The following is a 23946-nucleotide window of genomic DNA, read 5'->3' on the forward strand; positions in this document are numbered from 1 at the left end:
GTTGAGCCCCTGTCCCTCACAGCAGCAAACTTGATGATGCACTTTCACACTGACTTTTCCTCTTTCCTGTCTCACTCTTCCCTTTCCTTTGCTTCCTGAGATCACCTCCCAAATAAACCATCTGCACCCAAGCCACTGTCTTAGGCACTGCTTTTGAGGGAAGTCAAACTAAGACTTCCTTCTTGAAGTTTGTCCTCCCAGTCACCAGCTCAGTTTACAGTACACAGTGGATACATTCACTCGCTAGACAAATATTTACAGAGAATCTGCTGTATATAGCATTATGCTAAGTGAACAAAGTCCCTTCTTCACGGGGCTTACAGTGAGGTATACAGATGATGCAGCAATTCACGAATATATGAGAGATAGTGATAAGATTTTGGAGAGAAGTAAAGTAGGAAAAGTGGTAGAGGATGACAGCAGATGCTCCTTTAGATTGGATGGGGGAAGAAGGCCTTTCTGAGGAGGTGACATTAAAGCAGGGGTCTGGGTAAGGAGAGGGGGTGAGCTATGCGAGGATATGAGGAAGAGCTCTTCAGGTGTCAAAACCCCCGGTGCAAAGGCCCTGCAGCAGGAGCATTTGGCATGTTAGAGGGGAAGAAGAATGCCAGCATGGCTGGAAGGGGTGAGTGAGGACAGAAGCACAGGCAAGAAGAAAGGAGGGCCAGAGGAAGTGGGACATGGGGGATATCATGAATTCTTGTTGAATAGGACAAGCTTTGTATTCCTCCTCCTGGGCACTGTTTTATGACAGGAAAGGCTCAGGTTTGGGAGTGTGACAACTCTGAATTTGAATTCCAGCCTTGTTATTTAGATGTTGTATGACCTTGGGCAATTTGCTTTAGATCTGTGTCATTTTTTCTTTGGATTTATGATGTGGTGATTATAAAACTTACTTGATAGGATTTGTATCTCGTAAGACTCCAAGTTGCAAGTAACATCAAACAAATAGAAACTAGCTTTGGCAGAAAAGGAAAAAAATACTGACTCATGTATCTGAAATATCCAGTGGAGATCCAGCTTCAGACACGACTGGGTCCGGGGTTTCAGATGATGACATCAAGACTTGGTCTATTTCCCAAGAGTTAGTCTGGTTTATCAGGACTGGGTCACTTGTCTTTTTGGCCTCTGACGTAGATTGTCTGGTCGTTGCTCACATGCCAATCTCTGCAGGATAGAAGGGGCCTTAGCTCAACCTAAATCAAATAGATTGAGGGAGAGCTGGTTCCCCCACAGAAAACTGGGGTGCTGTTGTCAGAAAGAGGCACAGGTTTCCAGTAGTCAACCCAACAGACGTCCACCAGAGGATGGGAGTGAGAATGAGCCAGAAGTCCCTTAACACAGTGCCTGGGACATGGGAACTCTCGGTAGATATTGCTAGACAATGATCACCTTTTCTGGAGCCCTTATTTTTTTGTCAATCTCTTCTTTCCTGTGCCTCTTGAGTCTTATTTACTCCCGAAAGGTCACACAGGAGGCAGCCTGGCTCTCTCAAGAAAGAGACTTCTCAGCACCACACTCTCCCGAGTGAGCCACGGGCCGTCAAGAAAGAGAGACTTCTCATACCAGGTGCTGATGTTCAGAAAATGGGGTGAATCCAGTGAAGTTCAGTTTCACAGAATTCAGTAAACAGCTGTATGTATAGCCAGCCCTATGCTGGGTACTGATAACACACAGGTGATCAAACACAGTTCCCACCTTCAGCGTTTTGCAGTCTGGAGGCAAATGTGTAGTAGAAAAAGCACAGACTTTGGGTCTCACATGTCCTATCTAACCTTTACTCTGCCATTCCTAGGTGGAACTTCGTTAGACAAGTTATTTAACCTTCCACGAGCCTGTTTTTCACCTGTAAAAGCACAATTAACCTAATTCATTGGGTTGTATCAGATTTTAATCAAGACAGGTTGTTTTGAATGTTTAACCAAGACAATCTAAGTAAAAATGTCTAGCATTGTTGATGCCACATAAAAAGAATGAAATAAACATTTCTATTCCTTTTCTCCTTGCCTGCTTCCTTCTTTTTAACTTTCTTCCATAATTACTTCCTTTTGCAAAACACAGGAATGTTCTAGGGAGTTAGATATTCTGTAACGTATCTAAAAGCATCCAAGTTTGACCACCATCAATTTTGCCATCAGATAAATTGATGAGAACTGGTGGGGATAAGGTAGCAGGAATGGGGGAGCACTCACCTTTGCAAACCATCCAGGTGTCAGGTCCACTACATGTATTGTCTCATTTACTCCTCACCTGATTCTCTGAAATAGATATGGTCATCTCCTTTCCAGATGAAGATGCAGTCGCTGAAAGTTTAATCATCCATCCCTGGATAAGCTAGTTCACAAGTAGGGAGCATGGCTTCAAAACCAGGGCTCATCTGCTTCCCAAACCCACTTTCTTTCCACTACCTTATACTGCCATTATGATAAAGATGAGAATCGTTCACACGGGTTCTTCAGATTTAAAGTAACAACATATTTTGGAAGAAACAAACCAACTGCAACTGATAGGTGTGAGGCCCTTAAAGATTCGTTTGTCACTGATGAGGTCTCAGAATGAACTTCTATTTTAGTCCAAGTAAAGCAAAGGTGGGGAAGGGAGAGAGAGACCTGCTTCTTCCTCGGCAGCATGGCAAAGAGCATCTCAGGTTAGAGAGAGGCCAGGTCCAGAGGGGACCCTAAATCCCATTGGTGTTTCCTGAAAAGAGCATGGAGTTCTGAGCTGGGGACCTTTTTCCCCACCTGGGCTAAATAACTCACTGCTTCCCCCACCTTCCATTCTGGAATTTCTTTGCTGCTTTTCTCCCAACCTGTTTTCAATTTGCTCTTGTGACCGACTTTGACTGTGACCTCAACTCAATCAGAAGTGAGAGGGTGAGGGGAGAAAGAGAAGGAGAGAGAAAATGAGGAGAAAAAGGATTAAGGGAGTGAGAGGGAGAGAGAGAATTGAGGTAAGGGGTGGGGCCTTTAGAAAAATCGCTCTGTGCTTTGTTGGGTTGGTTCTGAAGCTGCAGCAGAATCATGATTAACCTTTTCTGTGGGACGTAATGAGAGCAAGGCTCGAGTCTGAGTGGATAAAGAAATGTGTGGGGGTCTGGCCCCAGCCCACTCGGGTTACAGCCCCAGAAGAGCCGTAATAGGGAACAGGCACATTCCTGTACAAGCGACTCCCAACTCCCTATCTGTTTTCAAGGAAAGAAAAACAGAAAAAGAATGTTAGAGACTTAGACAGGCTTGAGTGAAGCGATGGCAGCAGCCTGGATTCTAGTGGGGTTTTATCAAGAGACTACGACAATGTACAGGGAGGAGGGGACAAAGGCACCCTAGGCAGAGTGTCCTGGTGGAAGGCGGATGGGCTCATATGCAAAAGAGCTTGGTTTGATTCTGGACTCTGCCCCCAAGGAGCTACAAACCTTGATTTAGGGTGCAGCATTCCTGAGCTTTTATATTTCTATGAGGGAATGTAGCATGATTTTGTGTTTCAAACATTTTACAATAAAAATTTTTTCTTTTCTTTCTTTCTTTTCTTTTCTTTTTCTTTCTTCTTCTTTTTTTTATATATGGCTGTTGGCCAGTACAGGTATCAAACCCCAGAACTTGGTGTTATCAACACCACACTCTAACCAAGCGAGCTAACTGGCCAGCCCGGCAATAAAACTTTGAAACCAAGTTTTTATAAACAATTTCTTGTTTTAACTAAATGAAACATAGAACATTAGTGTATAAAATAAATCAAACTGGAGTGTGTCTGGCTGGAGATTAGTGTGGCTACAGCGGGGGTTGGGGGGGCCCAGCCCCTCTCTCATTAGTGTTTAACCTTACTCTTGGAGTTCTATATGTTTTAATTTCCAAACCACTGTTAGAATATATTGTTAGAATATACTACTGAACTCCTTCTTTCTCTTCTGGACTTTGTATCTTTTCAGAAATTCCAGGTTTACAAAGATGGAACTGTGCACCTAGAACAGTGTCTGGTGCATAGTAAATGCTCCGTAAATGTATGTCACATGCATGCTGAATAAAATTGTCAGAATTTGAGGAAGAGCTTCTGTGGCAGCTTGGAAAACTCTTCTATTCTTAGCAATTTTATCTTATAGGCTGGCTGATATAAATGATTTCATAGTCTATAGGCGTCAAGACACTAAGTTCTGTTCCAGATCCTCCTGCACTCTGTGTAAGGCCATGACCTTGCCACATTTTTTCTCTGGGATTCAGTTTTGACCCTTATGAAAGGAGAAATTTGGATAAAAAAAGAAAATCCGTAAGAGTTCTTATCTCTACTCTGTTAGGATGACAACAAGAATAAGAACAGCAGAAACAATGAGAGTTAATATATTTTTTGAGCTCTTACTGTGTGCCAGCCATTTTGCTAATTAACTTATGTACTGTGTTTTATATGATATCCACAACAACTCTGTAAATTAGACACTATTATCTTTTTTACACGTGAGAACATAGATATAGAGAGTTAAGGAACTTGTCCAAGGCAAGCGGTAAGTGAGGGTGTGCCAGAATTTAATCCTGGGCAGTGTAAATTCAGAGCCCCAGCTCTTAACCACTGCATTATATTATTGCTCATTCAATTGCACCGCTGCCAGATGCAGAGTATGGTACATTGGGGAACCACAATACATCTGTTGATTTGCATTAGTGCATAGAGAAGCCCCCAGGCCTTTCTCAGTACCCCCGCCACTAGGTGAGGAAGGATAGCGAGAGGTCACTTCATTCACCTGTCTCTATGTAGATTGCATTTAAACCTTCTGAAATAGAGTGCCAAGAAAAGCAATATTACAATTTACTTTATGGGTCTGTTCTTGTATTTAACAACCCCTCCTGTTGTCAGATTACAAGCTGTAGAAGGTCAGGGACCATTTCTTTTATTGTCTCATTCCCCAACCCCGTAGAGCTGAGAGGGTGGCAGGAATGCAACTGCAAATTGAATAGCACTGAGAAATCTTCTTTTCTAACACTGTCATTTTAAAACTTTCTCTAGGAGGCAGCATAGTATTAAAGAAAAGCTATGGTTTTGGAGTTAGAAGAATAGGGGTTCAAATCTCAGCTCTGTCTTTTTTTTTTTTTTTTAATTTTATTTTGTCGATATACATTGTGGCTGATCATTGCTCCCCATCACCAAAACCTCCCTCCCTTCTCCCTCCCCCCCTCCCCCCCAACAATGTCCTTTCTGTTTGCTTGTCATATCAACTTCAAATAATTGTGGTTGTTATATCTTCTTCCCCCCCCCCCCCGGTTTGTGTGCGTGTGTGTGTGTCTGTGTGTGTGTGTGTGTGAATTTATATATTAATTTTTAGCTCCCACCAATAAGTGAGAACATGTGGTATTTCTCTTTCTGTGCCTGACTTGTTTCACTTAATATAATTCTCTCAAGGTCCATCCATGTTGTTGCAAATGGCAGTATTTCATTCGTTTTTATAGCTGAGTAGTATTCCATTGTGTAGATGTACCACATTTTCCGTATCCACTCATCCGATGATGGGCATTTGGGCTGGTTCCAACTCTTGGCTATTGTAAAGAGGGCTGCGATAAACATTGGGAAACAGATATCAGCTCTGTCTTTTTCTAACTCTGCAGTCTTAATCTCAGCTTTACCATAGGGATGATAACATCTAACTTGTTAGGTTGCTGTGAGAATTAAGTGGAAAAAAGAAAAGTATGTATGAAATATCAGTTCACTTTCTTTTAACTATTTTTCATTAGAAGGTCATTATATGTATATAGGCCCAACTAGAATTGGGTACTAAATAGCCTTATGATGGTATTGATATGACTAATTATACTCCAGGTTACCCAGTTTCTGCACTTGAACTAAACTTATAAACCTTAGAACTGTTTAGAACTTAGAACTGTGCCGATCTCAGTGACCTGACATGTTTATGGGGCTTTTATCCATGGTCCAAGTTATTCTGAAATTCATGGAAATATCTGGTAAGCTATGCCCATTTGAAAATAAATGTCAGCCATCTTTTGGCTTCAAGACAATTAATACAGGCCACAAGCAGCTGAATTCCCTCATGAAGAGCCAACTCTCTCAATGGCTATCTGGAAACAAATTGAAAAGCAGACAGACATGGATCCAAGCTCAAAGAAAACAAATACAAGCAGCCAGACTTGGATCCTGAGAAACTAAGTGAAACAGGGCCTCATTCCATCCAATGAATAATCCAAGGTCTCTCCCCTCCCTTTTTTTTTTTTTTCTTGTTTTTAACTTTTCACCCCATACATTGCTCTGCTTTGATATCTATTGGAATGGAGATGTTGTTTGGTTTATGATCATGCTATGGAAGAAGCTGACATAAGAGATCTACAAAAGAAATTTGAGATGGCAAAATTTGTGATGAATAACAGTTTCATTTACTTCTTCATTTTCCAGCAAAACCTCTAGTTCTGGACATCTTTCTCTCTTTCTAGACTCTTGGCTTTTACTTTCTAGAGTCCAAATCCATAAAAGAACTCTTAGCCCCTTGCAACAGAAAGGAAAACTGAGACATTGAGAGGTTTAAGGTGGAAATAGAATTCAGTCCCAGGTCTGTCTTATAATAGCAGCTGGAATTACATGTTGCTGACATTGGCTTAATTTAGACACTTATTCTGGCATCTACACGTCAAGTCTATGAACTGTATACTGTCTTTTTAAAAATGGAAAACAAAAAACAGTACCCATCTTATCTGTTGAATTATAGGGACAAGTACATCACAGAGTTGTTGTTCAACTGAATCCGAGGGGCACCCAGGCAATTCAGTTAGATAGTGTTATAAGCTGCACTTGTGAGGTGAAGAATTAAATGTTTTTGTTTGTTTTTCATTGTGATTTTGTAGAAATTAAAAAAGAAAGACCAGCAGAAAGTGATCTGTATATTCTGCCCAACCAGTGCCCTGGTGGAGAAGTACCACATGGCTTCTCTGAGTCCCAGTCTTCTTAAACACTTGTCCAATATTGTCCCATGATGGTTCCATTGCATTGGCTTGCCCCTAATCCCGGGTAGAGAGGATATATTTGAACTGGTATCCTCCTCTTGTTTATGACCAGGAATATACACGAATAGAGAGTCTGAGAGACTCCACATCAGGCATGAAGGGGAACGGGGAAACAGGAGTTGGAGGCCTCATTTCATTTCATTCTGTGTGTTCTAAAGTACCTCACATGCCAGTTTTGCTCCTAAATCATCCAATTTTAGAATTGGAAGGGAACTGAGAGGCCAGTTAGTGTAGCTCATTTACTTTATCTATTTTTAAGTAATTTTTATTGATTTTTTTCTTGTTACAAAAGCAATGTATGTTCATTGAAGATAATTTAAAAAATAGAGATAAGCAAAAATAAAATGGAAAAAGTACCCATTATCTCACTCTCCAGACAGATCCACCATTAAGCATTAGCTGTTTTTTCTTTCTTCCATTTTAAATACATATACATGTAATATGTAATATACATTTCCACCAAAAAATGGATTATTCTGTAATAGTGTACTCTGTTTTTTAGCTGAACAATATTTCATGAATATTCTTCCACACAACTTTACATTTTTTCACAAATTATTTTTAATGTCTATACAATATCCCATTGCATCATTGAACTATAATTGATATAGCTATTTCTATAGTGTTGAACATTTTCTTGTTTCTAAATCCTTGCTAGTATAAATAGTACTTCAGTGTTTGTCTTTATAACTTAATCTTTGTGCACATCCATGTTTTTATTTTAATTTTTTTAAGAGTCCTAATAGTGATTCTAGAACCTTCACCCTGCAGAGAAAACTAAGGCACAGAGGTGGGAATTTAGGTGCCCAAAGCTATACAGCACATTTTTAGCAGAATTAAGACTAGATCCCATGATTCCAGGTATTCGGTTGTTCTTTCTATTCTCCTTTATTAGTTCTCTTTCTAGTGAATTTCAGCTGCTTCCTAAATTCTCATGGCTAGATTGACTTTTAGGAATCATGGGTTTAGGGGGCGGTCACAAATATGTTCCACTTATTCTTACACTTTTCCTTTCAGTACCCTTGACCTTCGTGACTAATCAATCATAGAACTCTTTCCTCCTTAGCTGGACTAGGTCTCTGTCCATCTCAGCATAATACTCCACAAATCCAGTACCAGTGCATAAGAGTGGACCTGCGAAATGAAACTATTTTACATCCTTAGTCCAACTCCTTCGTTATACTAATAAACAAAATGCAACTCCAAGAAAGAAGGGCCTTGCCGAAGGGTTTGAGAAGTCAGTGGCAGTGCCAAGGACAGAAAAGTTATTACGGACAGAAAGAAAGCACAATTCCCTTGTTGCTTTTTTATATGTTTTTATTTCACTTGAGCCTTGCTGCAATCTTATAGAGGTAGGTATTACATCCCCGCTTTAATTTTCAGACATAAATGTGAACAAAGTCATCAAGGCTACATACTAATCTGTGTCATTTTCTAGTCATGTGCTTTTTCTATCCACTAATCCTCCTGATAATAGTATCCAGATTTGATGGGTTTGGATGACAGCAAGAATGTCTGCTCACCTAGACTGAGCTGGGGAGCTCACCTTTCTTTTTCTCCCTTCAGGAGAATTCCTGAGTTTTGCTGATGACTTACTCTCTGGCCTGGGCACGTCTTGCGTGGCAGCTGGTCGAAGCCATGGAGAGGCCCCTGAAGTCAGTATCTACTCGGTCATCTTCAAGTGTCTGGAACCTGACGGTCTCTACAAGTAAGACATGTTGGGTGGATGGGGAGCATGAAGCAGACGGGACAATTTTAAACCTGGGAAGGAAGACATAAGTTATTCTGTCCAGGGCAAAGAAATGTTTTATTGGCCAGCCTGTGTGTGCACCTTGAGATGCTAAGCTTTAGACGCGTCCACTTGAGAAGTGTGACTACAGTGGGTCACAGAATCACACAGGATTAGTGCTGAAGGGTGCAGGGAGGTTAGAAATTCAAAATGACTCTTCCTGTTGATGAAGAATCTGCAGCCCTGAGAGGGAAAGTGGCCTTCTCGAGATCATAGAGCAAGATATCCAGGAGGGCTGGGACAGGGATCCCTGCCTAGTGTTCTTTTCTCTCCTTCATGCTGCCTCCTCTTAAAAATATTAGATCAGTGTATATACATACTGTCATGCACCACATAATTACATTTTGGTCAGCAACAGATTTCATATATGACAGTGGTCCCATAAGATTAGAATGCAGTGCCATATAGTCTAGGTGTGCAGCAGGCTATGCCATCTACATTTGTGTAAGTGTACTCTATGATGTTTGCACAATGGCAGAATCAACTAATGATGCATTTCTCAGCACATATCCCCATCATTAATGACACATAAGTATATATACACACATATATATGTATATACACATGCACATATACATATAATATATGCGCACACTAAGATATATATACTGAGATATATGTATTTATTCATATGTAATTTTTTATCAGTAGATCCAGTTGTTCTCTTAGAAACAATGCCATTATGACTCTTTTGTAGAGTACATTGGAGTCATTGCATTCAAACTTCTGGAAATGCAAGTAGAAGTTACTCTGAGAGTCATTTGTTAGTCTCAGAATAAAACAGGGTCTCACTTTTGTTTGTTTTCCACCTCAATGAGTGTTGCTGCATCTGGATGCAGCCATCATAAGCTATAACACAGAGCTCTAGAGACCAGCTCTCCTCATAGACCCTAATTATGAAACCATAGACCACATTTTTTATCAACCTAGAAAGGTGCAGTTGTGAAGAAGTCGAGCTTCATTCAGCAGTTGTTCAACTCGTTCATTTATTCTTTTATTCACACACTCAGTGATTCATTCATTCATCCATTCATTACTCCATCCACCCAACCATCCATCCTTCCATCCATCCCATTCACCCATCTATCTATTCATCTGCTCTTACACTTCATTTCATTCAATCATTCATTTATCAATTATTTTGTTTAGCTGCATATTTATTTACTAATTCATAACTAATTTACTTATTTAGCAGACGTTTTCCGAGGATTTCCTATGTCTTGGTTCTGTGCTAAGGATTGCAGGTATGAGTGTGACTAAGACAGAGGTCCTATCCTCAGGTAACTTATAACCTAGTGGTGATGTGAGAGGCCACAGACTGTAGATTCAAATCTGACTTTGATATTTTTAGTTATGTGACCTTAGATAAGTTGCTTTACCTCTATAATCCTCAGGTTCAGCCTTTGTAAAACAGAGATAGAAAAAATCCTAGCTTGCAGAGTTGTGTGAGAATTAAACAAGAAACACCATAGTGCAGTATCTCCAAGTATGTGCTCGATAAATATTAGTCCCTCCACAATCTGTGAACGTCCTCACCTCTAAAACACGACTCATCTCCCCCTTCCTCTACCTATCTGGAGTCCATTACTTTTCTGAAGACTGTGGTGAACTTTTGAACACTCCACATGTTGACATTGGTGCACCAAAGTCAGGAATATCACTATGAGCTGAGTCTTCTGACCCTGGCCCTACCACTGACTGTCTCTGAGATTTGGGGGTTCAAATTTTATCTGAAATCACTTGAGGGCAGTGAATGCTCTAGAAATGAAATCCCTGAAAAGCAGTAGGCTATCAGATCTCTTCTAGTGGGACATCTGGGCAAACTTCATAGAGGAGGTAGCTTGGGCCTCAGGCCTTAAAGGATGACCACAGTCCTGACAGTGAGTGGTGGCTTTGGGATCCAGACTTCGAGAGCATGACTCTACAGCCTCTTACTCAGTAAGCACTGACACCAGCCCCTTGGCTCTGGGGTCACTGCCTCTATGAAATACAAGTATGTGACTAGATTAAGAGCTATACAGTCCCCACCAACTCTAAAAACTGGGATTGTATGAAGAAAGTGAAACTTTCTGAAGATTTCCTGATGGCTGGCTTTGGTTCCTCTGTCTCTCATTAAGGGTGTAGACTGGAGGCAGACAGAGCTGGGTTCAAATCCCTGCCCTGCCCTTGATTAGTTGTGTGACACTGAGTGAGCTGCTGACCCTCTGAACCTCCATTTCCTTCCCTGTGAAAATGTGAATACTGCAGTGTCCAGCTCACTGGGACTCCAGGAGACCTTGATGAGATAACATGCAAAATCTCTGCTTGACAATGAACTCCCAGTAGGAGCCTGAAAAGTGTTAGCTGTTATCACCATTGCTGTCGTTGCCCTTTTTGTGCTAATTGTTAATTTCAGCTCCCTCCCCATCCATCTTCCAACCCACGGGAGAGACAGCATCTAGCAGAGAGGAGCAGAACCCCATCCGGTGCTTCCTATCTGCTAAGACAGAAGGAGTAACCCTTTTACTGTGATGACATTGTAGGGACTTGGCATTGGTTGGGCTGGAATCCCACAGCCCCATTACGTAGAAAGCAATGAAATGTTTTAGGAACCCCCCAAAACAATTAACACTGAGAGCTGACTAATCAAACTGCCATCCTTCAAAAGCAATGAACACGCTTCCTTGCCCTTTCTTTTCCCCGCTACCTGACTCCAGCCCTCCTCCCCACCTCTTGAAATAGGGGACATTCTTTCTTCCTCTGTCCTGGAAATGTGCTTGTCATGGACTTGTCATCCCTAACTCTGAACATTTCTTTATTTCATTTATTTGTTTGCTTATTTATTAATATTATTATTATTTTTACATTCTAAGAAGTTGCAGAGCAGTTGGGGATGAGGGAGAGAGGGAAAGGAGGAAAGAAATAGAGTGTGAAGAGTGGGAAGGAGGTGGGGGCTTGGTCAAGGCCCGCAGCACCCCCCTCAGTCCAGCAGGGGAGATCGGGAGGGTTCCTGTGGCAGCTCAGTGGTCGTCGCTGGGCATGTGTATATTTAGAAATTGACTTTATTAATGGCCCTGGGTTCTGGGCCACTCTGACCAGGGACCAGGGTCATGTCTGGAACAGTCTCCTATCCCAGTGGCGGCTCTCTTCCTGTGAAGTCTGACCGACTCAGTCTCGAGTTTTAAAATAGTTCCAGTGTCAGTTCTTGGGGTTTCTCATTTTCTGTTTGATGGATGCCTACCATTTTTTTTTTTCTTCCTCTTGAGCCAGAAAGGCTACTGGACTCTCTGAAAAGAGTGCAGGCTTTGGGGACAGTCTGGGCTGAGTATGAATCCTGATTCTGCCCTGTACACGTACCCTGCCCGGGGCAAGTCATTCTTCCCTTTTCTATGCAACAATTTTTTCCTCTGGTAAAGGAAGCTGGTAATCATCCCTATTTCATAGGGCTATAGAAAGGAAGATGAAGTTGAGAAACTCCACGAACAGGGTATTTCAGAATAAGCCTGACACATAGGAGGTCTGTAGGAAGTGTTAGTCACTATCTTTTTCTTCCTGCTTCATTCTCGTGACTCAGTCCCTGGTTATCAGTGTCTTTTTCTTCCAAGGACAACATTGGAAGAGCTGGCCCCGATGAAGCAAGCTGGGGTCCCACTAGCCCTGGAAGGAATGACCATTCAGAATCCTTTGGGGAGAAAAAGAATGAAAGGAGAGAATGGATCCAGACAAGAGAAGGCTCAGAAAGAGCCAAGTCTTAGTTCAGCTCAGCTCAGCTGGACATCAAGCCCCCATCCACACTTCCAGATTCAGGTGACGGGGGAGTGGAGGGCCAGTCTCTCCACCGGGGAGCCTGGGTTCACGTCCTGCTGCCACCACTTCTGCCTCTGGCCTCTTGGGCTAAACATTCATACCCTCTCCCCATTCTGCAACTTCAGCATCTTTAAGATGAAGGTGCATGCGGTCCGGTCCACTCCCGCCGTGAGTTCTGGGAATGCACACTTTTGCCTTGGAATTTCTTCTCATTCTCTCTCTCCTTCCCCTCCTCCTGGGCTCCTGCCCTTCCAACCTTCCACCTCTCTCACTTACTTTTGCCCAGCTGTGCCTCCCTGCTTCTCTGTTGGTATCTCTTTGTCTTTTCTTTCCCCTCTGTGTACGTATCTTCAGTATGGCTTCCTGTCTTTGTCTGTGGTTCTCTCTGTCATTCTTTCTTTGCCTTTCAACTTGTTGATCTCTTCATTTCTATTTCTGAGTGCGTAGCTCAGTCTCTCTGTCATATTCCTTACTTGCAATTTGGTTTTTCTCTCTCTCTGGTCCTCCTCCATTCCCACTCCCTCTCTCCACCCCATCTAAGAAGGCAAATTGCTTTTGCAGCCCCTCCATGCATGTAATTTTGCACAGCGCCGCAGGGTGAGACCAGTTGAGGGAGTGAAAGTCGAGGCTGATTTTCTGTCCTAAGCTCACCCTGGTGTAACAAAACAGAAACATCAGCACCCGTGCCCTGTTTAAATTGAATTTCCTTGTTTGTTTCATTTGTTTTGCTTTTGAATAAAAACAAACAAGAACAGCAGAGGGAGAGGGTCCCCAGAAGGACTGACAGTGGAGCCAGCTTCTGTTCCCTTGGGTTGTTGGAGTCCAAGGGTGACCCTGGGTGGGAGTATCCACTCAGAGCCAGTTGCTCATGCCAGGCTGGGCATCACGGTCCCTGCCCTTGCCTGGCCAGAGGCCTAGACACCCCTCTTGTAGCTGCTCTCCAATTTCCTATTACCCCAGGTAATTAGCCTCTGTCTTGTCTTGGCTGCTTTGCTTTTTTCTAATTGTGGCGGGCTGCCAAAAGGTCCTCAGTAAACATGCCAGCAGCAGCTAGGCCTGATTCCTGGGGTGGGGGACTCATTCCCACACATTCAGAGGCTTGCCCCAGGCCCACCCTCACCTCCCTGGCTGCATCTCTATGAAAGGAATGCCAAAGGAGCCTGGGTCCTGCAGCCAAGAGCCAACATCATGGTGGGAATGGAGGCTTAGGAGAAAGGCTCCTGCTTAGCAGGGGTGGGGTCGGAGGAGCAGAAGGAAAACCAGGGCTCTCGAGAAGAAAGGGCATTGTAAGAAAAGCAAAACAAAACAGCTGAGGTCTGGAATCAGTCAGCAGTTCTCACTGCTCCCAGTGATATCTTGGACCAGTTCCTCCCCTCCTCTGGCCTTGATGTTCTCATCTGTGAAATGGAGAGGTTAAACTCAGTGGGCACTAAGACCTGTGTGCTGAAGGAGGGGTGGGGACTCCAAACCAAGGTTCTGGTTCTCAGTGCCACCAATACTTTCTGAATAACAGCAGTGCTGTTAATAATATTTAACCGAATATTCACTGTGTGCCAGGACCCATGCTGAGGTCCGTGTGCCATCTCTTTTAATCCTCACCATAACCCTACTGATGACACTAATAGTGCTGTCATATCCCATTTCACAAATAAGAAAACTGGGGCTTCAGGGAGGAATTGTTTTGTCCAAAGTCACATGACAAGATGGGATAGAGCTGAGATTCATGCCCCAGCCCCCTCCAAAGCCCACCATCGCCTCCCCTCCCCTCTTGCCATTCAAGTCTCCATCCACTCGTGTGTGGAGTTGTCAGAGGGGAGTTGTCAGAGGTACCTGGAGAGGGTGGGAGTAGAAGAGGGCTTTCTAATTGCAAGCAACACTGCAACAGCAAGAACACCAGGCTTGGGGACTGGAAGACCCTGGGGGAAGGCACTGCACACCTCATCATTCCCATCCATGAAATGAACATTATTAATTGTAACTTTCCAGATTGCTGCAAAGATTAAACTGGATAGTAGATGAGAAAATGCTTTAACATTTTCATAAGGTTGTGTGCACATGTGAGGGGTTGTCAATACCACTCTGTGTTTGTCAGAGAGCAGCAACAGGAAGGGGGGTACCCCCATCACCACCACCCCCCTTACACACACATTTTAAAACAAGGCCTTTGAAATCAGACAGCGGTGGGTTTTTAGGCTCCAGCACTTCCCCACTGTGTGTCCTTGGGCAAGTTCCTTCACCTATCTGTGTTTCAGTTTTTTCATCTTTAAGATGGAATCATAAAGGAACCTATTTCATAGGTTCGTGAGGATGCATGACCTGAGGCATGTAAAGAGCACAAGATAGTGCCTCGCTCACTGTCGGGGCTTAGCAAATGGCAGGAGGAGTGACCACCGCTATTACTGTTTGTGACTACATACTCTACCTAAGCGATCACACCTGGGGTGGCCGCTGTTGACACCGTTACGATCACAGCATTTCACTGGGAAAGCAGGGCAAGTCTTCTTCACCCGCAGTAGCCCCTTCACTTGTTAGTGTCCAGGCACTTGCTAGAATTTGCCAGTCTCTCCCTTCCTCCAGGTTTCTGCTGCTACTGTTTCCTTTCCCCAGGATGTCCTTTTCTTGGCTCTTCCCATGACTGGTTCCTTGTTTGCCTTCAGGTTCATGATTAGATGTCGCCTCCTTAGAGAGGCCTTCCTTGACCACGTTATCTACCGTAGATACCACCTGCCACACACACAGACACACAAGCCATGGTACCTACTAAAGCCGTAATGACTTACTATCTGTTTACTTGTTTATTGTTTATCTTTTCTCTCTGGAAGGACATAAGAGTGGGGTCTGTGTCTGCCATGTTCGTCGTCTACCCCTGGTGCCTTGAACAGGGCCTGACATCAGTTAAGAATCCAAGAAATATTTGTTGAGTGCTTTGAACGAATTTCCAAGTCAATGCAAAAATCCTGGAGACACTGATTTCTCCCCTTCACTCACTCACGACCTCCTACTCACTTTCTCACCAAATATGCAGGGGACACCCACTGTGTGCCAGGCTGTGGTCCAGTACCTCATCTCCACATCTGTCTCTAGGTTTCTGTCTCCGTGTTTTTCTTCCTCCCTCTCTGTTTCTCTTTATCTTTCTCCTTCCTTCCTTTCATTCTCATAAATCTTGTCTAATTTAATCCTCAAAACAACTCTCTAAGGCATTTGCTCTTGTTCTTATCCAACAGATAAGGCTACTAAGGCACAGAGAGGTTAGATAATTTGACCAGAGTCACAGAGCCGGTAAGTGGAGAAGCCAAGATTTGAGCCCAGCCAATTTATTTCCAGTGTCTGAACTCAGAATTATCCCACTAGATTATGAGAAGAATTTGACATGCAGAAATTGTGGGGGTCAGGGGATGGAAGCTTTGGAAAGGGATCTTTTAGACAAAACTCCATGCCTGTGTGGGTTGGAAACAATATGGAAAACAAGTTTTCAGTTCTCACACCAAAAGCTATGTGGCTACCACTGAACTCCAAACTTTGTCCTGCCTCTCCAACCCCCACTGTTCCATACAAAGAGTTGAACCCTGAGTCTGTATGAGGACCCCTGTTCCTGCCTACGGATGGACTCCCAGTGTCATTTTTGAGATCCCTCTGATCCCCAGCTCTCATCAGCTGAGTTATTCCCAGTGTCTCCAAACTCCCATGTGCTTCTGCAAACAGGTCAGGCTCCTGGCCCAAAGATGCTATTCCAAAAGCCCTGAGGGCTTGGAGCCTTGGATGGAGCATTGTTGAGCTCCCCAGCACCCCAGGACACCACCCTCCCTGGGCATAGCCTGGGCAGCACATCTCAGAAGCAGCCAGGGCCACCACCATGGATAATATAATTACATATTAGATGAAATCCCACTGCTTCCTCTTATTTACATTCCTACCCTACCCTCTTCATTTCCTCTCTTCATGCCAAGAATCAGTGCAGAATTTACTGGAAACAGCACAAAAGTCATCAGGAGTCCTCCAGGGCTGGCTTTCAAGAGCGTTTGCCCAGACTACATAAGGCCAGAGACCCAAGATTCATCCTGCCTTTGGCTGTAAGTGGCTATGGGACCTTGGACAAGTGGTTTCCACTTTGGAAGCCTCAGTTTCTCCATTTGTAGAAGAGGGATAGGAAGGGGCTATCTCAAAGGGCAGTTTCATGAATTTGGAGGCTGTGCATCTCAAGAGATGATGGAGGCAAGGAGACGGACCCCAGCACCTGGCAATCGAGGAGGCAGGGGTCTGAGTCCAGGTGAAAGAACCGCATTCAGCTTATGGCCAGTTACTTCTCCTTCTCCTACTTGCAGTGACCCAGTCTGTCTAGTGGGCGTCCTGAGCCAAGTCCCTTCAGCTCCTGTGAGAAAGGAGACGTGCACAGAGGAAGGCTTCCACACTGACCAGGGGACTGGGCGGCAGCCTCCGAACCAATGCAAGCCGAGGCTGCGGCCCAAGGTTGATCCAGGACACACTAGGGAAGGCAGCCAGGAGGGGCCTGACAGAGTTCCTGTCCTGTTCTTTCCTGGCTGTTTCTTTCCCACTGTGAGCTTTTCTCATTCTTTTTTTTATCTCTGCTTTCCTCCCTCCATCTCTCACTCTCTTTCCCTTTATCCATCCCTCCCTTCCTTCCTCCCTCCCTGCACCCCTCCCATTTTTCCACCACCTCTCCTCTGCTTTCTCCTTTCGATCCTTTCCTTATTGTTGCTGTCTGACTTTTTTCTTCTTCTTCCTCCTTCTCTTTTGCGCCCTTGCTGTCTTTCTGTCTTGCTCATGGACACTACCTCCTTCTCTGTGTCACTCCGACTTCCTGTCCATCTTTGTCTCTTTGTGTCTGTGTGTACTTCCCTTCTACTTGCTCTCTCGGTGTCTGTATCTCCGTCATCTTCTCCTTTTCTTTTCATTTCCTGGTCCCTGTCTTGCTGAGTCCAGGATCCTCCTGTGCATTTTTCCTCCACTCTCCTCCCCCGATGCCCCACTCCCCATACCAGCCTGAGTATAATGTTCTGTGCCTAATATGTGACTCTGGAGTGAATAGCCAGTTGAGTGTGGCCAAGTGTCCCAGAACTCAGCATGGGACTGGGTCCCTGATGTCCCCAAACTTGAGTGGAATGTGAACTTCCTTTGGTTATAGTGCCTAGTCCAACTGGTCAGGGGGTAGGGGCAGGGGCAGCAGCCTAGAGACGCAATTCCATCTAACGACAGGTCATGCTGACCTCTCCAAAGTGCACAGTTGGGGCCTCGGAGAAGGGGAGAGCTGTCCTCAAGCCAGAAGCAAATACAGCCATGCATCCCAAGCCAAGAGACACTCTTTAGAGGAAAAATAACGCTGTTTTTCAGCCGACAGACAGTGAGGCTCCTAAAACCTGCTGGGGACTCTCAGGCAGGCTGTTTCCTCAAACTGCATCCAGGATTTCATCCAGGAATGGGAGGCTAGCCAGGGTTCCAGAGGGACAGGGCACAGACTGCTGGTGTGAACTCGTGGAGTGGGCAAGGGAGCCAGGCTGGGCTGGAGAACCAGGACTTGAATATCGAGCAGAGGAGCTGGACATAGCAGGGAGCCAGAAAAGTCTTTTGAAGAGGGACAAGATGTCTTTTAACCTGTGTTTAGTGGTGATAACACCGACCACAGTGTGGAGAACAGTCTGGGTTGAGTTCAGAGTGAGGAAGGGCGTTTGGTGCAGGGGAAAGGGGAAGGGTGGTCCTCACACATTTGGGGAACCAATGAGTGTTGCCCTGCATAGGGAATGTGCTGGGCGAAAGTGGAGCAGCACAGCCTTAGCTCTGTCTCGAAACATCTGGAAATGGCTTTTCCTGTTCTTCATAACTGGTGGAGGTGCAGAGTGCTCAGGAAAAGGTCATATCTGTTGGTCATCTACAAGGTATTTCACACTAACTTAGGTACTTGGGATGCAGAGCTAATTAAGCAGAACACAGTCTCTGTCCTCATGGGGCTCACAGTCATGGCAGCGAGACAGAGAAGGGGCCAGATTGCTACATGATGCTGCATTTCATTCTCTGATGGGAATGTCCAGGGGCTGTGGGAACACCAAGGAAGAGCCACTAACCCAGCCAGGAGGACACTCTGCTGCAAGGTCTTCCTGAGAAAGTGAGAGGAGGGATTGTAGTGGGTAGAACAGTGTCCCCGAAAAACTCCTATCTGTTACCTGAAACCTCAGAATGTGACCTTATTTGGAAATAGTCTTTACAGATGTACTTAGTTTGGGATCATACTGGATTGGGTTGGTCCCTAAATCCAACAATTGATGTCACTCTAAGAAGAGGAGAGGACAGAGAGACACACAGAGAGAAGAAGTCATGTGGAAATGGAGGCAGAGGTTGGAGTTGTGCTGTCCTGAACCAAGGAATACCTGGAGTCATGAGAAGCTGGAAGAGGCAGGGAAAGATTCTTCCTGGGAGCCTTCAGAAGGAGCGTGGCCCTGCTGACACCATGATTCCAGGCTTCTGGCCTCCAGAACTGTGAGAGAATGCATTTCTGTCATTGTAAGCCTCCCATTTTGTGGGAATTTTTTATGGCATCCCCTAAGAAGCCAATACAGGGGTGAAGAGGGTCTCGGGCAGAGCACAGACTGTGAGAAGGCTGGGAACAGGAGGCAGCATGGTGCAGCAGAGTGCAAGGGGCAAGGGGAACTAGGGGAGTCAGGGCTGTACAGGCAGATGAGGACTCGTCAGCTGTGGTGGGCTCCATGAGGAGTGTGGGAAAGCTGCAAGGGAGAGAATGTGTGAATGAGCTTCATGGCTGCAGACAAGAGTTGACTAGCAAGGGGAAGACCAAGTGTCTGAACAATGCCCAGAGGAGAGGAAGCAGATCGCTGAATGCCCTAGAAATAATGTTCCTGAGGAACATTTGGGTGACCTAGACTGTTTATTCAAGTTAAGAAAGGATACAGGAGAATGGTTCTGCTGTCTTCCACCCTCTCTGGAGCTGTGCAGGGGTCAAAGGGCACAGATGGGTTTACTCTGACCCCAGAAATCAGGACAATGGTGCAAGGCTACAAGAGAGGTGGATTTCAGCTCACTATCAGGAAACATTCTATCACTGACCCTCAATGGGCTGGCAGCCTGAGGGGGCAGTGACAACCCCATGCTGGGTGCAGTGGAGAGCTGATGGACATGAGGCAAACTCTCGGTTGCCCTTTGTAAGGAGGAACTTGCCAGTGATGTCAATGCATCAGTGTAGTCAGATGCTTAATAACAGGGAACAGTGGGGACAGTAGTAAACTAGAAATGGAGCAGAGACTACTTAGCTCCAGCTACTCATTACTATATGAGAATGCTGCCCCACTGATGACAAAGGTTCCAAGCCAGAAATCTAGATGTTTGAGTAAAACTTCCTAATTAGTTCATGCTGACAGCCAATTTTAAATTCACCAAATAAGCCAATTGCATAGGTAACAATTAACCTGCAGGTCATTAAGTTGGGAACTCTAATCTGGGTCAGTTCTTTCAGTGTGTTAATGAGGAAGCTGAGACCCTAAGAGACCCATAGGCTTCATAGTGAAGGCAAAGCCGGGATTAACATGTAGGGATCCTGACTCGTGATCCACGGCTCTTACCAGCAGGCTGTGTCCATCACTTTCTACTTTAGCGTCACTTTGTTACGGACCAGGCACAGAGACAGCTCAGCAGGAGGAGGGGTTTCTGGGAAGAGGTCTTAAGCCCCACCTTGGCTCTGTGCCCAGCTTTGCGGCCCATCCACCTGGGGCCTTGGGCAAAATCATCATCTTTCTGAACCTCAGTTTCCTTCTCATTACAATGAGGGGGTTGGATGGAGAAGTCCTTTTGTGCTCTGACCTTCTCGGACTCTAGGAATGAACCCAGGCTAGAAGCCAGGCCCCTGAACATTTCCCTGCCCTATCCCTTGGCTGAGGGTCCATCACCACACTGAGGGGCTGCCTTCCCCCTACTCCCACCTCCGTTTGTGAAGGAGGCTGTTGCTATGAGCAGTCTTGAGGTCATCGCTGGAAAGATGTTAGCAGACAGCAGGGATCCCCATTAAGGAGGTGCAGAGAGTCAGAGGCGAGACAGAATCCAGACTTCTGGAGTTTTTCTTTCTGCTCTGTTCTCCTTTCCCTCAAGGACAGACTCCCTCATGGAGCAACAATCCCATTCTGCTTTCATATTTTAATCACAGGATAGTAGAGCTTGAGGCTGCAGACACTGCTGACCCAAACCTTCTCTCTTTGTAGGAGAAACTGAAGCCCTAGGTCACAGAGAAAGCCAGTGACAGAGGTGGGCCAGGGCTTTTAACTCCACTATAGACCACCCGCTGCTCTCTTGTCCTAAATCCAAGTATTTGTGTGTCCCTGATCCTCTTGGGTGTCTTAGAGGCTAAGAGCATGGGGTTTTGAGTCAGACTGCCCCGGATCATTTCAAATCTCAGACTGCTTCTCACTAAACAAGATACTTAATTTTTCTGGGTCTCAATTTCCACATCTGTAAGGTGGGGGTATTGCTGCTTTCTGTGTTAGAATTACATGGTCTAACAAATACAGAGTGGTTAACAAATGCAAAGCTTCCAGGCACAGGGTGTTCAGCACAGTATCAAGTACATACAAGATCTTTCTTTAGTTTGAGTGACCATGAAGGGGACTCATGCTTGGTTAATTGTCCTGCCCACTGTAAAGTTACTCACATTTTTCTGTTCTTGGGCATCTCTCAGAAGCCTTTTGGACATGAGATATGGACAGTTTGGGGGGCGTTTTCCTCAAACATCTGACATAACAAGAGATGCCTTCCTTCCCTCTTCTTTTTTTTTTTGTTTTCTTCTACTGTTCCTTGAATACATCTCTAATATGGTTCTCATGATTATAGAGAACCAAGACTGTCAGTGCCCAAGAGAAGGATAGGTTTTAGAAACCATGTTTTTAGGTACCTGTGAATCCCTAAAATATGGTCTGGCACTCAGTATGTATTCAATTTAGCAAACACCAAAGATCAGTAATAGGTATTACAGCTTTCACGTAAACAGCTGTAACTATTACCTGAGAACATAGCAGTGATGCAGCCCCTGCCTGCCAATCACTGTCATCATGTACTGTTTATCAAACTCTACCACATGCCGGTCGTTATGCTAAAATCTTTAGGTCCACTAACTCTTTGAACCTTAACAATATGGTACCCTCTAACGTAAGTAATATACCATACTCATTTTATAGGTAAGCAAATGAAGACAGAAAGGCTAAATGACTTGCCCAAGGTCACCTAATTAGAAAATGGCAGATCCGTGCTTCTCACATAAGCTATCTGGCTTCAGATTCTGCACTTGTATATTCTTATGCATTTTTCTTTTAGGCAGGGACGCAGCTAGAATTTGAAGTCTATGGCTCAGATCTACAGAGCTTTGCCTGGTGTTGGGGACAATCTTGTAAGCAGCTAGTGATTCTGGGTGTGAGGGTGATTTGCCCCATAATAAAGGCATGGGAGTTCTGAGAAAGCTATGATCTCTAACAGCCAGTGTGCCTTGGGGCAGGTGCCTTTGAACTGGGTCTGGAAGAGTGGATAGCATTGAACATTTAGAATTGTGGGAGTGATTGCATCACAGGCAGAGGGAATAGCTGAAAGAAAGTCAAGAAGGTGGGAAGTTGGAGGGACACATATGGGAGGCAGCAGAAAGTTCAAGATAGTTGCAATATACAATATTTGAGGTTGGAGATGCAGGACTTGCAAGGCCTTGCAGTTCAGGCTAAGGAACCATCGATGGGTTTTGAGCAACAATGAGAAGGTCACAGGTGGGTTTTGGAAAGATTTCTGTGGTGCATGAGTTTGAGTAGGGGAGACTGAAGGTGGGGAGACGAGTTAGTGGTATGTTACAATAGTTCTGGTAAGAGAGAATGAATCTGGAATTGGAAGATGGCAGAGGCTGCAGAAGAGGAGACAGAAGATAGGAGTCATGAGATGGGGGTTCTTATGCTCCTAGTTTTTGGGGGGAATCTCTCAAAGGACAACCAATAAGCGAGCCTCAGTGTGAAGACAGAGCCTGAGATTTGAAATTTCAAAATCTGTGTTCAAATCCTGACTCTACAGTTTGTAGTAGGGTAACCTTTGAAAAATTGCCAAACCTTGGAGATCAAGCCTTTTCCTACGTTCAAAAAGTGAGAGTAATAAATTCTACTTCAAAATGTACATGTGAAACTTAAATAAAGTAGTCCATGTGTTTATTTCTGGCACCTAGTCAGTCCTTTCTGTGAATTTCCTCCCGTCCTTTCCTTTTGCTTCACTCTTGTTGCAGTAAGCATCGGTATTCATTCTCCCTCTCTCTACCCCCTTCACTGCCCAACTTCCCTCTCTCCGTCCCTTTTTCCCCAGGATGCCAGAAATGAAATAACATTCTTTGCGTGTTTGTCCTGAAGCTCCTGGCAGCCTTCCCACAGACCCCTGGCTGGGTCAGGACTGATTTGCATTAGCTTGTGTGAGGCCAGCTTGAAGGGGAGGGAGAGGCCCTGTTTTCAGGGAGTTTCATCAGGCACTCCTGCCAGAAAAAGGAGAAGTTACTATTTCTTTCTGGGAAACATTCACAGATTAAAACAAGCAGGGAAGGCCGGGGAGCTGTCTTGCTTGCGGAGAGGGGGTGGGTCGGTGAACTGCCTATCTGACTCCCACGACTGTATCCAGTTCCTCCCACCCTTATCACAGGCCTGTCCCCAGAAATCTCTCCTTCAATGTGTGTAGTAACAATACCATTAAATAGATCTTTCTTAACGTATCTATGTCCTGTAACAGAGAGAGGGGAGAGAGCACAGGGGCAAGGAAGACACTCAGAAGTAACAGGACAAATAAACAGCAATTTTACTGGCTTCTTGATAGATATTAAAACATCTTTAAAAAAAAAAAACAACAAAGTAAAACAAAACAGAGCTAACCCCCAGAGATTTTTTTATTTGTTTGATTTTATTTTAATCTAGTGATTTTTTTTTGAATAATATGTTGTCTTGGAGTCATGACTTTCTTGCAGGAATCTCAATACCCTTGTCCAAATCTAGATAGCCAATGGCAGGTTTAGGGGAATCTTCTCAAGGCGTCTCAGCACTACCCTGGGCATCATAAAATGTTCCATTCCTAGAGGCAAGGGTTATAGCATTTACAGAGAGGCAAACTGAGTCCCTGTTACTTTACTGGACAACCTCCCAGAATTTCCCATTATTCTTTTTCAGTTTATAACCTGAACAAGTCTTCTTCAGGCAAGACCCTTGCCTTCTCTTTCATGATAGCATCCATGTAAATACTTTGGAGTACAAATAAAAGAATCAATGGTATGAATGACTATTATTTAAAGAACGTTTTTGACATTCCAGGCACTGTTCTAAATGCTTTCCATAAGTTATCTCATCCAATCCTCTCAATGAGAAC

At 44.5% G+C, this 23946-nt stretch overlaps 1 protein-coding gene across 5 annotated transcripts in view; it reads left to right on the forward strand.

Moving 5' to 3' along the window:
• Positions 1 to 23946, forward strand: part of ASTN2 (astrotactin 2) — a 902747-nt gene that overhangs the window by 841347 nt on the left and 37454 nt on the right. For all 5 annotated transcript variants that reach the window (XM_063082086.1, XM_063082087.1, XM_063082088.1 and 2 more), the window contains one exon: positions 8559 to 8700. In XM_063082086.1, coding sequence (XP_062938156.1) covers positions 8559 to 8700 — 142 coding nt within the window. The remainder of the gene's footprint in view (positions 1 to 8558; positions 8701 to 23946) is intronic.

Source organism: Cynocephalus volans, chromosome 17 (genome assembly GCF_027409185.1).
Source record: "Cynocephalus volans isolate mCynVol1 chromosome 17, mCynVol1.pri, whole genome shotgun sequence".
Classification (NCBI taxonomy): Eukaryota; Metazoa; Chordata; class Mammalia; order Dermoptera; family Cynocephalidae; genus Cynocephalus; species Cynocephalus volans.